The sequence below is a fragment of the Saccoglossus kowalevskii genome, chromosome 20 (assembly GCF_978046115.1).
Source record: "Saccoglossus kowalevskii chromosome 20, keSacKowa6.1, whole genome shotgun sequence".
NCBI lineage: Eukaryota > Metazoa > Hemichordata > Enteropneusta > Harrimaniidae > Saccoglossus > Saccoglossus kowalevskii.
In genome coordinates this window covers 13,651,585-13,665,928 of record NC_140660.1, presented here as the reverse complement: position 1 = coordinate 13,665,928, position 14,344 = coordinate 13,651,585, and the positions used below count along the sequence as shown (strand labels likewise).

The window sequence follows — 14,344 nt, the reverse complement described above, 5'->3', positions numbered from 1 at the left end:
CAGAATGTATTGTTTCCTTCACAAACCAGTGAATTTAAAACTTAGTGAATATCCCTGCAACATCAAATCTACTAAAATTAAACCCAGTGAGTTAACCACAGAATGTATTGTTTTCTTCACAAACCAGTGAATTTAAAACCTAGTGAATATCCCTGCAACATGAAATCTACTAAAATTAAACCCAGTGAGTTAACCACAGAATGTATTGTTTCCTTCACAAACCAGTGAATTTAAAACCTAGTGAATATCCCTGCAACATCAAATCTACTAAAATTAAACCCAGTGAGTTAACCACAGAATGTATTGTTTCCTTCACAAACCAGTGAATATCCCTGCAACATCAAATCTACTAAAATTAAACCCAGTGAGTTAACCACAGAATGTATTGTTTCCTTCAAAAACCAGTGAATTTAAAACCTAGTGAATATCCACGCAACATGAAATCTACAAAAATTAAACCCAGTGAGTTAACCACAGAATGTATTGTTTCCTTCACAAACCAGTGAATTTAAAACCTAGTGAATATCCACGCAACATCAAATCTACAAAAATTAAACCCAGTGAGTTAACCACAGAATGTATTGTTTCCTTCACAAACCAGTGAATTTAAAACCTAGTGAATATCCCTGCAACATCAAATCTACAAAAATTAAACCCAGTGAGTTAACCACAGAATGTATTGTTTCCTTCACAAACCAGTGAATTTAAAACCTAGTGAATATCCCTGCAACATCAAATCTACTAAAATTAAACCCAGTGAGTTAAACACAGAATGTATTGTTTCCTTCACAAACCAGTGAATTTAAAACCTAGTGAATATCCACGCAACATCAAATCTACAAAAATTAAACCCAGTGAGTTGACCACAGAATGTATTGTTTCCTTCACAAACCAGTGAATTTAAAACCTAGTGAATATCCACGCAACATCAAATCTACAAAAATTAAACCCAGTGAGTTAACCACAGAATGTATTGTTTCCTTCACAATCCAGTGAATTTAAAACCTAGCGAATATCCACGCATCACGAAATCTACAAAAATTAAACCCAGTGAGTTAACCACAGAATGTATTATTTCCTTCACAAACCAGTGAATTTAAAACCTAGTGAATATCCACGCATCACGAAATCTACAAAAATTAAACCCAGTGAGTTAACCACAGAATGTATTATTTCCTTCACAAACCAGTGAATTTAAAACCTAGTAAATATTCCTGCAACATCAAATCTACTAAAATTAAACCCAGTGAGTTAACCACAGAATGTATTGTTTCCTTCACAAACCAGTGAATTTAAAACCTAGTGAATATCCACGCAACATCAAATCTACAAAAAATAAACCCAGTGAGTTAACCACAGAATGTATTGTTTCCTTCACAAACCAGTGAATTTAAAACCTAGTGAATATCCACGCATCACGAAATCTACAAAAATTAAACCCAGTGAGTTAACCACAGAATGTATTGTTTCCTTCACAAACCAGTGAATTTAAAACCTAGTGAATATCCCTGCAACATCAAATCTACTAAAATTAAACCCAGTGAGTTAACCACAGAATGTATTGTTTCCTTCACAAACCAGTGAATTTAAAACCTAGTGAATATCCACGCAACATCAAATCTACAAAAATTAAACCCAGTGAGTTAACCACAGAATGTATTGTTTCCTTCACAAACCAGTGAATTTAAAACCTAGTGAATATCCACGCAACATGAAATCTACTAAAATTAAACCCAGTGAGTTAACCACAGAATGTATTGTATCCTTCACAAACCAGTGAATTTATAACCTAGTGAATATCCACGCAACATGAAATCTACTAAAATTAAACCCAGTGAGTTAACCACAGAATGTATTGTTTCCTTCACAAACCAGTGAATTTAAAACCTAGCGAATATCCACGCATCACGAAATCTACAAAAATTAAACCCAGTGAGTTAACCACAGAATGTATTATTTCCTTCACAAACCAGTGAATTTAAAACCTAGTGAATATCCACGCATCACGAAATCTACAAAAATTAAACCCAGTGAGTTAACCACAGAATGTATTGTTTCCTTCACAAACCAGTGAATTTAAAACCTAGTAAATATTCCTGCAACATCAAATCTACTAAAATTAAACCCAGTGAGTTAACCACAGAATGTATTGTTTCCTTCACAAACCAGTGAATTTAAAACCTAGTGAATATCCACGCAACATCAAATCTACAAAAAATAAACCCAGTGAGTTAACCACAGAATGTATTGTTTCCTTCACAAACCAGTGAATTTAAAACCTAGTGAATATCCACGCATCACGAAATCTACAAAAATTAAACCCAGTGAGTTAACCACAGAATGTATTGTTTCCTTCACAAACCAGTGAATTTAAAACCTAGTGAATATCCCTGCAACATCAAATCTACTAAAATTAAACCCAGTGAGTTAACCACAGAATGTATTGTTTCCTTCACAAATCAGTGAATTTAAAACCTAGTGAATATCCACGCAACATCAAATCTACAAAAATTAAACCCAGTGAGTTAACCACAGAATGTATTGTTTCCTTCACAAACCAGTGAATTTAAAATCTAGTGAATATCCACGCAACATCAAATCTACTAAAATTAAACCCAGTGATTTAACCACAGAATGTATTGTTTCCTTCACAAACCAGTGAATTTAAAACCTAGTGAATATCCACGCAACATGAAATCTACTAAAATTAAACCCAGTGAGTTAACCACAGAATGTATTGTTTCCTTCACAAACCAGTGAATTTAAAACCTAGTAAATATTCCTGCAACATCAAATCTACTAAAATTAAACCCAGTGAGTTAACCACAGAATGTATTGTTTCCTTCACAAACCAGTGAATTTAAAACCTAGTGAATATCCACGCAACATCAAATCTACAAAAAATAAACCCAGTGAGTTAACCACAGAATGTATTGTTTCCTTCACAAACCAGTGAATTTAAAACCTAGTGAATATCCACGCATCACGAAATCTACAAAAATTAAACCCAGTGAGTTAACCACAGAATGTATTGTTTCCTTCACAAACCAGTGAATTTAAAACCTAGTGAATATCCCTGCAACATCAAATCTACTAAAATTAAACCCAGTGAGTTAACCACAGAATGTATTGTTTCCTTCACAAACCAGTGAATTTAAAACCTAGTGAATATCCACGCAACATCAAATCTACAAAAATTAAACCCAGTGAGTTAACCACAGAATGTATTGTTTCCTTCACAAACCAGTGAATTTAAAACCTAGTGAATATCCACGCAACATGAAATCTACTAAAATTAAACCCAGTGAGTTAACCACAGAATGTATTGTATCCTTCACAAACCAGTGAATTTAAAACCTAGTGAATATCCACGCAACATGAAATATACTAAAATTAAACCCAGTGAGTTAACCACAGAATGTATTGTTTCCTTCACAAACCAGTGAATTTAAAACCTAGCGAATATCCACGCATCACGAAATCTACAAAAATTAAACCCAGTGAGTTAACCACAGAATGTATTATTTCCATCACAAACCAGTGAATTTAAAACCTAGTGAATATCCACGCATCACGAAATCTACAAAAATTAAACCCAGTGAGTTAACCACAGAATGTATTGTTTCCTTCACAAACCAGTGAATTTAAAACCTAGTAAATATTCCTGCAACATCAAATCTACTAAAATTAAACCCAGTGAGTTAACCACAGAATGTATTGTTTCCTTCACAAACCAGTGAATTTAAAACCTAGTGAATATCCACGCAACATCAAATCTACAAAAAATAAACCCAGTGAGTTAACCACAGAATGTATTGTTTCCTTCACAAACCAGTGAATTTAAAACCTAGTGAATATCCACGCATCACGAAATCTACAAAAATTAAACCCAGTGAGTTAACCACAGAATGTATTGTTTCCTTCACAAACCAGTGAATTTAAAACCTAGTGAATATCCCTGCAACATCAAATCTACTAAAATTAAACCCAGTGAGTTAACCACAGAATGTATTGTTTCCTTCACAAATCAGTGAATTTAAAACCTAGTGAATATCCACGCAACATCAAATCTACAAAAATTAAACCCAGTGAGTTAACCACAGAATGTATTGTTTCCTTCACAAACCAGTGAATTTAAAATCTAGTGAATATCCACGCAACATCAAATCTACTAAAATTAAACCCAGTGAGTTAACCACAGAATGTATTGTTTCCTTCACAAACCAGTGAATTTAAAACCTAGTGAATATCCACGCAACATGAAATCTACTAAAATTAAACCCAGTGAGTTAACCACAGAATGTATTGTATCCTTCACAAACCAGTGAATTTAAAACCTAGTGAATATCCACGCAACATGAAATATACTAAAATTAAACCCAGTGAGTTAACCACAGAATGTATTGTTTCCTTCACAAACCAGTGAATTTAAAACCTAGTGAATATCCCTGCAACATCAAATCTACTAAAATTAAACCCAGTGAGTTAACCACAGAATGTATTGTTTCCTTCACAAACCAGTGAATTTAAAACCTAGTGAATATCCACGCAACATGAAATCTACTAAAATTAAACCCAGTGATTTAACCACAGAATGTATTGTTTCCTTCACAAACCAGTGAATTTAAAACCTAGTGAATATCCACGCAACATGAAATCTACTAAAATTAAACCCAGTGAGTTAACCACAGAATGTATTGTTTCCTTCACAAACCAGTGAATTTAAAACCTAGTGAATATCCACGCAACATGAAATCTATTAAAATTAAACCCAGTGAGTTAACCACAGAATGTATTGTTTCCTTCACAAACCAGTGAATTTAAAACCTAGTGAATATCCACGCAACATGAAATCTACAAAAATTAAACCCAGTGAGTTAACCACAGAATGTATTGTTTCCTTCACAAACCAGTGAATTTAAAACCTAGTAAATATCCCTGCAACATCAAATCTACAAAAATTAAACCCAGTGAGTTAACCACAGAATGTATTGTTTCCTTCACAAACCAGTAAATTTAAAACCTAGTGAATATCCACGCAACATGAAATCTACTAAAATTAAACCCAGTGAGTTAACCACAGAATGTATTGTTTCCTTCACAAACCAGTGAATTTAAAACCTAGTGAATATCCACGCAACATGAAATCTACAAAAATTAAACCCAGTGAGTTAACCACAGAATGTATTGTTTCCTTCACAAACCAGTGAATTTAAAACCTAGTAAATATCCCTGCAACATCAAATCTACTAAAATTAAACCCAGTGAGTTAACCACAGAATGTTTTGTTTCCTTCACAAACCAGTGAATTTAAAACCTAGTGAATATCCACGCATCACGAAATCTACAAAAATTAAACCCAGTGAGTTAACCACAGAATGTATTGTTTCCTTCACAAACCAGTGAATTTAAAACCTAGTGACTATCCCTGCAACATCAAATCTACTAAAATTAAACCCAGTGAGTTACCCACAGAATGTATTGTTTCCTTCACAAACCAGTGAATTTAAAACCTAGTGAATATCCACGCAACATCAAATCTACAAAAATTAAACCCAGTGAGTTAACCACAGAATGTATTGTTTCCTTCACAAACCAGTGAATTTAAAATCTAGTGAATATCCACGCAACATCAAATCTACGAAAATTAAACCCAGTGAGTTAACCACAGAATGTATTGTTTCCTTCACAAACCAGTGAATTTAAAACCTAGTGAATATCCACGCAACATGAAATCTACTAAAATTAAACCCAGTGAGTTAACCACAGAATGTATTGTATCCTTCACAAACCAGTGAATTTAAAACCTAGTGAATATCCACGCAACATGAAATCTACTAAAATTAAACCCAGTGAGTTAACCACAGATTGTATTGTTTCCTTCACAAATCAGTGAATTTAAAACCTAGTGAATATCCCTGCAACATCAAATCCACTAAAATTAAACCCAGTGAGTTAACCACAGAATGTATTGTTTCCTTCACAAACCTGTGAATTTAAAACCTAGTGAATATCCACGCAACATGAAATCTACTAAAATTAAACCCAGTGAGTTAACCACATAATGTATTGTTTCCTTCACAAACCAGTGAATTGAAAACCTAGTGAATATCCACCCAACATGAAATCTACTAAAATTAAACCCAGTGAGTTAACCACAGAATGTATTGTATCCTTCACAAACCAGTGAATTTAAAACCTAGTGAATATCCACGCAACATGAAATCTACTAAAATTAAACCCAGTGAGTTAACCACAGAATGTATTGTTTCCTTCACAAACCAGTGAATTTAAAACCTAGTGAATATCCCTGCAACATCAAATCTACTAAAATTAAACCCAGTGAGTTAACCACAGAATGTATTGTTTCCTTCACAAACCAGTGAATTTAAAACCTAGTGAATATCCCTGCAACATCAAATCTACTAAAATTAAACCCAGTGAGTTAACCACAGAATGTATTGTTTCCTTCACAAACCAGTGAATTTAAAACCTAGTGAATATCCACGCAACATGAAATCTACTAAAATTAAACCCAGTGAGTTAACCACAGAATGTATTGTTTCCTTCACAAACCAGTGAATTTAAAACCTAGTGAATATCCACGCAACATGAAATCTACTAAAATCAAACCCAGTGAGTTAACCACAGAATGTATTGTTTCCTTCACAAACCAGTGAATTTAAAACCTAGTGAATATCCACGCAACATGAAATCTACTAAAATTAAACCCAGTGAGTTAACCACAGAATGTATTGTTTCCTTCACAAACCAGTGAATTTAAAACCTAGTGAATATCTACGCAACATGAAATCTACTAAAATTAAACCCAGTGAGTTAACCACAGATTGTATTGTTTCCTTCACAAACCAGTGAATTTAAAACCTAGTGAATATCCCTGCAACATCAAATCTACTTAAATTAAACCCAGTGAGTTAACCACAGAATGTATTGTTTCCTTGACAAACCAGTGAATTTAAAACCTAGTGAATATCCACGCAACATGAAATCTACAAAAATTAAACCCAGTGAGTTAACCACAGAATGTATTGTTTCCTTCACAAACCAGTGAATTTAAAACCTAGTGAATATCCACGCAACATGAAATCTACTAAAATTAAACCCAGTGAGTTAACCACAGAATATATTGTTTCCTTCACAAACCAGTGATTTTAAAACCTAGTGAATATCCCTGCAACATGAAATCTACTAAAATTAAACCCAGTGAGTTAATCACATAATGTATTGTTTTCTTCACAAACCAGTGAATTTAAAACCTAGTGAATATCCCTGCAACATCAAATCTAGTAAAATTAAACCCAGTGAGTTAACCACAGAATGTATTGTTTTCTTCACAAACCAGTGAATTTAAAACCTAGTGAATATCCCTACAACATGAAATCTACTAAAATTAAATACAGTTAACCATAGAATATTAAGCTAGGTGAAATATCCCTTGCCAATTTATACTCAGGAACATTTTGAGTCATAATCACAATTTGCGGTATTTTACGGGGTATTTTCATCCTACCATAGTAGCAAATGAGAATTCCAAATATGGAATGATAACGCGCGTAAACACCCTCTAATAATAAAAACAAACATGGCTGCCACTAGAGTTTGGCCCCGGACTTCCACACAAAGAAGTTCGCTGATTCTGTTCTAAACCTTTTGGATTACGGCATTCTTCTGGTGTACCTTCAGAAGGAAAAGATATATAATAATAAGGTTATTACGAGGATACCTCAAAGTGTGCACTCAGACAGTACGCCGCACATCGACCTCCGCTGCGCGTTGGTTATACTCTAGCAGTAGTGTCTTCGTGCATACTTTGAGGTAACCTCGTAATAACCTCATATTCTAATGAACTCGTGTGAGAAATCTCATTCCAGGTCCTCGAGGACATGGAATATCACACATCCTGTAAGTACTGTTAGTGACAACATCCATTCATATATTTCAGAAACACAATACGTATATTGGTTTTCGGGAGAAACGCCGCAATACTACCTTGACGGATTCGTAGGAGACTCGTGTAGTTGCGCCGCTGATGGATCGTGTGCGGGCAATTTTGAACATCAATGCAACTGTGATGCCGCTGGCTACCACGAACGGTAAGGTTACCGAGGAAAAAAACTGATATTACGTTTCGAAATTCTTATTATCTTGAATCAATATTTTACGACAATATGTTGATGACAGAAATACAAATGAAGTGCGATCACAGATTTGTAGACTGGATACGGTATTTTATCGTAAGAATACGAATAATAGACAAGTGAGACAGTCTCGGGGTCTGGGGCGTACGTATAGATCAGTCTGCGGATGTGTGTTACCATGGTAATGGCAAACCAGTGATGACACGGAATTCTGTGCCGTCTACGCATTCTTAGACAACTTAGGCTTGGAAGTAAAAAACACACTACCTGGCAGTTTAAAGCGGGGAAGTCGTCATATGCGCATGCGTCAGATGACCATAAGTCTTTGCGCTTTCAGCGTATGTTGTTATCAGGTGACGACCCCCCCCCCCGATTTAATGACGTATGTACGTGTATATCCTGTGTACATGCAATGAGCACACTATTCTGTCATTGGCTGTGATCTCTTTAGAGAGAATAAGTAATGGGTATGGGGTATCACCTAGGTGACGTCATATTATATTTACATCATTTTCATTTAAAATACAAATTAACAATCTCTCTTTGTTTAGATTTGACTCTGGATTTTTACAAAACAAAACATATCTGCCAGTGACGAAGGTCCATGCTGAGGGTGCTCACGCCGATAGTGTTGGTGGGATAACTGTCGGAGACCTGAAATGCTGGGGTAAGACAGTATACCTTGAACGGAAATGGCCGACGAGATCTCGTTGTGAGCGAGAGAGTTAAGGGATTTGTTTTTTACTCGCTCAAATAGTGCTCTACTCTCTCGCGTCGTGGCGTCCACTGTTTCTAAATATATCGTTATACATTTCAGTGGGACAGTGGGCGCGACGACGTGCGACAATGATACATTATTTGAAAAAAAAAAAAATGCTCGTGCCACTCTCGTTCTCAGTGAGATTTCGACGACTGTTTTTAACTGAAGTCTTATAAGATCATCCACGGCAGAGGAGACATAAGAAAAATCTGCTGCACTGCGCATGCTTTCATGCAATTATCAATCTAATAAACAACAAATTTACTGGAACAGATTTAGTGGGAACGCACGCGCTAAGTCACGTGTTATTCGTATCCCTGAACGCAATGCGGCAATTACCTCATTGTGATAATGTGACCCATCAGTTTATCTGCATACGTCGCTGATCAGGCTTGAATTAAACAAATATGTTAAAGTGAAAGTCAAGGCTAACAACATAATACTCCTCGATGGAAGAGCTCGGCAAATGTAAGAACATGCAATTTACAGTTTTTTTATATCACTTCTCATTCTCTAGATATTCAATTTTTCATCAACTTATGTAGACCGCCATCTTGATTCTTCAGCAAAGGATTGTGGGTAAAGTATGACATCATAGAGTCTGTTGTCAGAAATTGAGAAAATGATTTCATCTATAACTTCAAAAGTTGAACTTTAAATTGGCTGAAAGTTTAGAACAGGGTAGCATACATGTACTTGTGCCAAACATGCTTATATAATAGTTGTCATGGAAACAGAACTGAAAATATTTATTTTTATGTTTTTTCTACCAAATGCCCAAATTTCCTTATATTGTATACAATTTACCGATGCGAGTAGGTTATATAGGTGATATATTACTTGTTGATCATAAAAAGTGGACAAAAAAGTGTCATTCTATATTTCACAACGAAAATAACGATTTTTATTTTTTTAAAGTTTTTGGCAATATCTTTATTTCATGTGTATTTGTAACATTCTAATTTACATTACTATAATCATATACAAGAGTTATATGCATAACGAAAATTTCAACTAATTCGCATCTGTAATTCCCATGTTATAGATGAAATCATTTTCTCAATTTCTTACAACAGACTCTGTGATGTCATACTTTACCCATGATCCTTTGCTTGAGAATCAATATGGCTGACAACATAATACTGATGAAATGTTGAATATCTAGAGAATGAAAAGTGATATAAAAAAACTGTAAATTGCATTCTCCTACATTTGTGGAGCCTTTTCTTGGGGGGGGTCATTGTGTTGTTTGGCTTGACTTCCCTTTAATGCATTTATATGCAAACATATTGACGTGATTGCTTGAATCAGTATCTGAGTTTTGGGCTGTTGTCATCATCGTAAAAAAGAAAGAAAATGACGCACATTTCTCCCCCACAGAGGTGTGGCCGACATGCGCGCAACACCAAGCTGCGACAGGAGACACAATGGTCGGTCAGTATGTAATTGACCCTGATGGTTTTGGTGGCGTCGACCCGTTCGAAGTGGAGTGCCAGTTCCCGTACACACACGTACCCGTCACCGTACCCACGAACCAAGTAAATGCGGACAACCCCGATCAAGAAGGGCCCGGTGCCGAGTGCTTCGATATAGAGTATGACCATTGTTCAATCGAGCAATTACAGGTACGTCTACTAGTGGTAGCAGTGGAGCATTATGCATTGCAGCGCCCTCTAGCGACTTGATGCTTCGATGACGTCGTACTGGTATAGTGTTATTCATTTAGACAACAAAATTTGCCCTTTCGTAAAGCTACGTATCATTTCGTATCTTATCAACTCTCATTTGAATGTTCGAATTATCCTTATATAAGATGAACTACCTCACCAGCATTGACACATTCAAAATTTCGTCATTCAAAATGACGTCATTTTACAATATTTTGCTTTGTTCACACTGCACGCACGGCAGAAGCGAGGCTATAGCGCACAGCGGAAATAGAATCCCGTCGCTAGTTTTAACCTGGTCGCTGCAGGTTTGTGTCGCCATTTCGGGCTATGATCTCAACGATTGCGCAGATCAACGAGTACAAACTGAGATGGTACATACGAAGCTTCAATTAGGTGTTTTTTGGTGGTTAGAAGGTATCGAATGAGTCACCGGCGGTAATCAGTGTAAGTCGCGCCAAGGAAAAATCTCATACTTGTGATTTCCATTAGTAAAGCACATTGGATTGTGGGAAAATCACTGTTTATCAACAAAAATGTCGCACATGCACAGCGCGACGACAACCGCGCTTTAATTTATTACTACAAGCAGCACAAAAGATGTGTAATAATAAGGTTAGGCCAGACTTTTTTTATTCCTTGTCAGTTTTGCGAGTTTTTATAAGGTAATTTTTTTTAGGAGGGCGGAAAAAAATAAAATTAATTCTTTGTTTTCATTAGATTTGTGTGATTCTCAAATAATTGTAAGTGAGATCATTGATCGGAGAGAAGAAATGAAATAAAATGTTATTCCATGTATAACCTTGTTTCTCATCTGCGTGAGACTTCGGTTCTTTGATCATCATACTCCCACGAAAATGCAACTTGGATTTGTTATGCGGCGGGCGGTAAAAAAAATAAAGATAAAAATAATATTTTTTTAGCATTTTTGCGCTTACAAGTCGGCGGGCGCGAGAAATTACGCTGAAATAAAATTATATTTTTTTTTCATTTTCGGCTTCTGTTCATTCGGCGGCTTCGCGAAACAAGGGATAATAACAGTCTGGCCTTATGACGAGAATATCGTGAATTGTGGCCTCCGCTGACCGATACGGTCGTCGTACCGCCTTAGTACATACTTTGCGGCATTCTCGTGATAACCTCATATGAATATTTCAAAACAGTTATGAACAAATTCGTTTGGTGAAAGGGTTTTCGAGCACAACAGTCATTTCAGTTATTTATTCGATATTCATGATCACCATATATTCATGATCACCAAGAGTGGTCCACATTAAAAAAAAAATTACATAATTTTTTAAAGGCTGTAAATAATAACAAGAGAAAGAAATTTTGCAAATTACAGTGGACTATTTTTTTCGCAGGCTCTAGCGGAAGCTTCTGAATTCTGCATGCAGTATGCGAAGATGGAATGTCGATATGCACCGTTTGTCAACAACGGCGGAGATCCGTACGCTTATTGGGTTGACGGTGATGGCACTCAACATTCAGGTAAATGCAAATGGACATTTCTTTGGGGTCGTGGCTGACGTACATTTGACAACATGAATTTTCTGACATGCCCCCCCACCCTGTGATTGTAAATTTTGAATTACCAAGTGACAACTAACTAGTTTGAGTTTTTTTTAAATTATGAACCTCGGTGTTTGTATTTTAATAACCTGCCTTTCAAAATAACAACGAGAGTGAATATACAAAGTTGGTGTTTTCATTTCTTTATTAGTTTTGCCATGAAACTTATCTTTTATCATGAACTTGTCTTACTTTTAACTTATGTCCACTGTAGCCGAGGTCTCGTTGAGAGCGAGACTCACGTGACTTGTTTTTACCTCTTCTTCGAACAGTGTTCCATTCATCACGTATTGGTATTTTGAACAGTGTTCGTGTTGGTGGTAGACAATTAAACACTATTTCACTGGTGAGAAGTCACGTGGTGAGAAGTCACGTGGTGAGAAGTTACGTGGCTCTCTCGCTCCCAACGAGATTCCGGCGGCCATTTTTTATAAAGATATATTAGCTGTTTCAATCCTGTTTATATATATATATATGGTTCGGTTGTGACCAGTAAATATGTTTAGGCATAACATGTATCCGGTTGTGGCAGCATTGTTTGTTGTCAGATTCATATTTCGTTACTTGTTCCTAGGATGGGCCGGATCGGCTGATGGCCCGTCTTGTGCGTGTGGTGAGACAGGAACGTGCGAAGGAGGGGAGACGATGGCGTGCCAGTGTGACATGAACGACGACATTCTACGCGCAGACCACGGCCTGTTCGTGAATAAAGACGTGTTGCCCGTTGCTCAGGTCTGTATGGGCGTGAGCGAGGATAACGTAGACGGCGAAGACCCTGAACGAAAACTACAGAGATATACATTCGATGATCTCGTGTGTGGTGATGAACAATTCGGTAAGTTGAATCAGAATTGTTTAAATTTAATTAAGTACCAAAGTTTTGAACTTATAACTATTAAAACACTTAGTTAGCCGTGCGATAAAAACGTCGATATTATTTTTAGTAGATGTTCAATAAAAGAATGTGTTTTTACTAACGTCTATCGAAACCGCTGCTGAAATGTATTTCTCCTTATTTAGAATGTTGTTTTTTTTTAAACAAAAACAATCGAAAACAACATTCATATATTATTAATTCACACTAAAATACATAATTATAGACATATTTTGGCGCGAAATATTAATATATACACTTAAACATATATAACATTCTTATTATGTTAATATTATGCAGACATATTTCAATATCAGGATATTAATGAACACGTCACAAAGCTTTCAAGAATTCAAACCCGTCAGAGTGTATGCACGTTAAAGCGGGGGAGTCGTCACCTGCGCATGCGTAATATGGCCATAGCGTGTCATTGTTTACAAACAAGCACCTTTGCGTTTTTAGCGTGTGTTGTTATCATCGCTTGGGACTCAATTCCCGCGCGTGCGCAGGTGACGAGCCTCCCGCTTTAACTAACTACATGTCGTCAGGCCTGTAGTGACACGACTGAATAAACGTTTTTCTTTATGTTTTCTTCGACGTGTCTTGATACCTGTCGATGTATTGGTCTTTTGTTTTCATGAGCTTATCTTTTTAAATTATACAGGTGATGGCATATATCTGTTTTATAAATGCCGTAGTGCTCCGTGTCGTGTTTGATGTGGGTTCCCATGATAATGCGAAACGACATTTAAAAACGTTCTGCAAAGTCAGTATGGCTTCAACCCAATCCAAATCTTACAATTGGCCACGATGTTTTATAACAAATCATACCATCATCAGCAATTCGATGTTTTCTGTCTTTTCTTTTTAGGACTTCGTAAAGACTGTGAGGACCGCCGGCTTTTTGATTCTGCAACTGTCAGTGAGCCGTGGATCATCGACCCAGACTTGGACGGACCCGTGGAACCGTTCCCGGTTTACTGTGATATATTGGAATTTCCGGGCATTGGAGTTACCGTGAGTATAACATATACTTCAAACGTGAAATTTATTTTTAATTTTCGCCCGCAGTGATTCGGAACTGAGGTGAGTCTACTAGCGTAGAACATCATTTAAAAGCGTTAGTGAATGGCTTCGATTCGCTATCGAATTGGAAGCCGAATTAATCGCTAAAATGCCGACGCGCTGAACGTTTAGTGGATATTTTTAACGATTCACATACATTCAAGAAATCGTCTACTGTAAAAAGATTAATTATTCACTGGGTTTTAATTTTTCTTATTTCGCTGACTGGAAAATGCGCTCAATTAAA

General features: G+C 36.2%; 1 protein-coding gene across 1 annotated transcript in view; it reads left to right on the top strand.

Annotated features, from left to right (window-relative positions):
* LOC100371363 (uncharacterized) overlaps window positions 1-14,344 on the top strand; it is a 181,857-nt gene that overhangs the window by 47,209 nt on the left and 120,304 nt on the right. Inside the window, exons 24-29 of the mRNA XM_085494385.1 lie at window positions 7,964-8,114; window positions 8,711-8,826; window positions 10,300-10,544; window positions 11,951-12,077; window positions 12,733-12,993; window positions 13,904-14,049. Coding sequence (XP_085350511.1) covers window positions 7,964-8,114; window positions 8,711-8,826; window positions 10,300-10,544; window positions 11,951-12,077; window positions 12,733-12,993; window positions 13,904-14,049 — 1,046 coding nt within the window. The remainder of the gene's footprint in view (window positions 1-7,963; window positions 8,115-8,710; window positions 8,827-10,299; window positions 10,545-11,950; window positions 12,078-12,732; window positions 12,994-13,903; window positions 14,050-14,344) is intronic.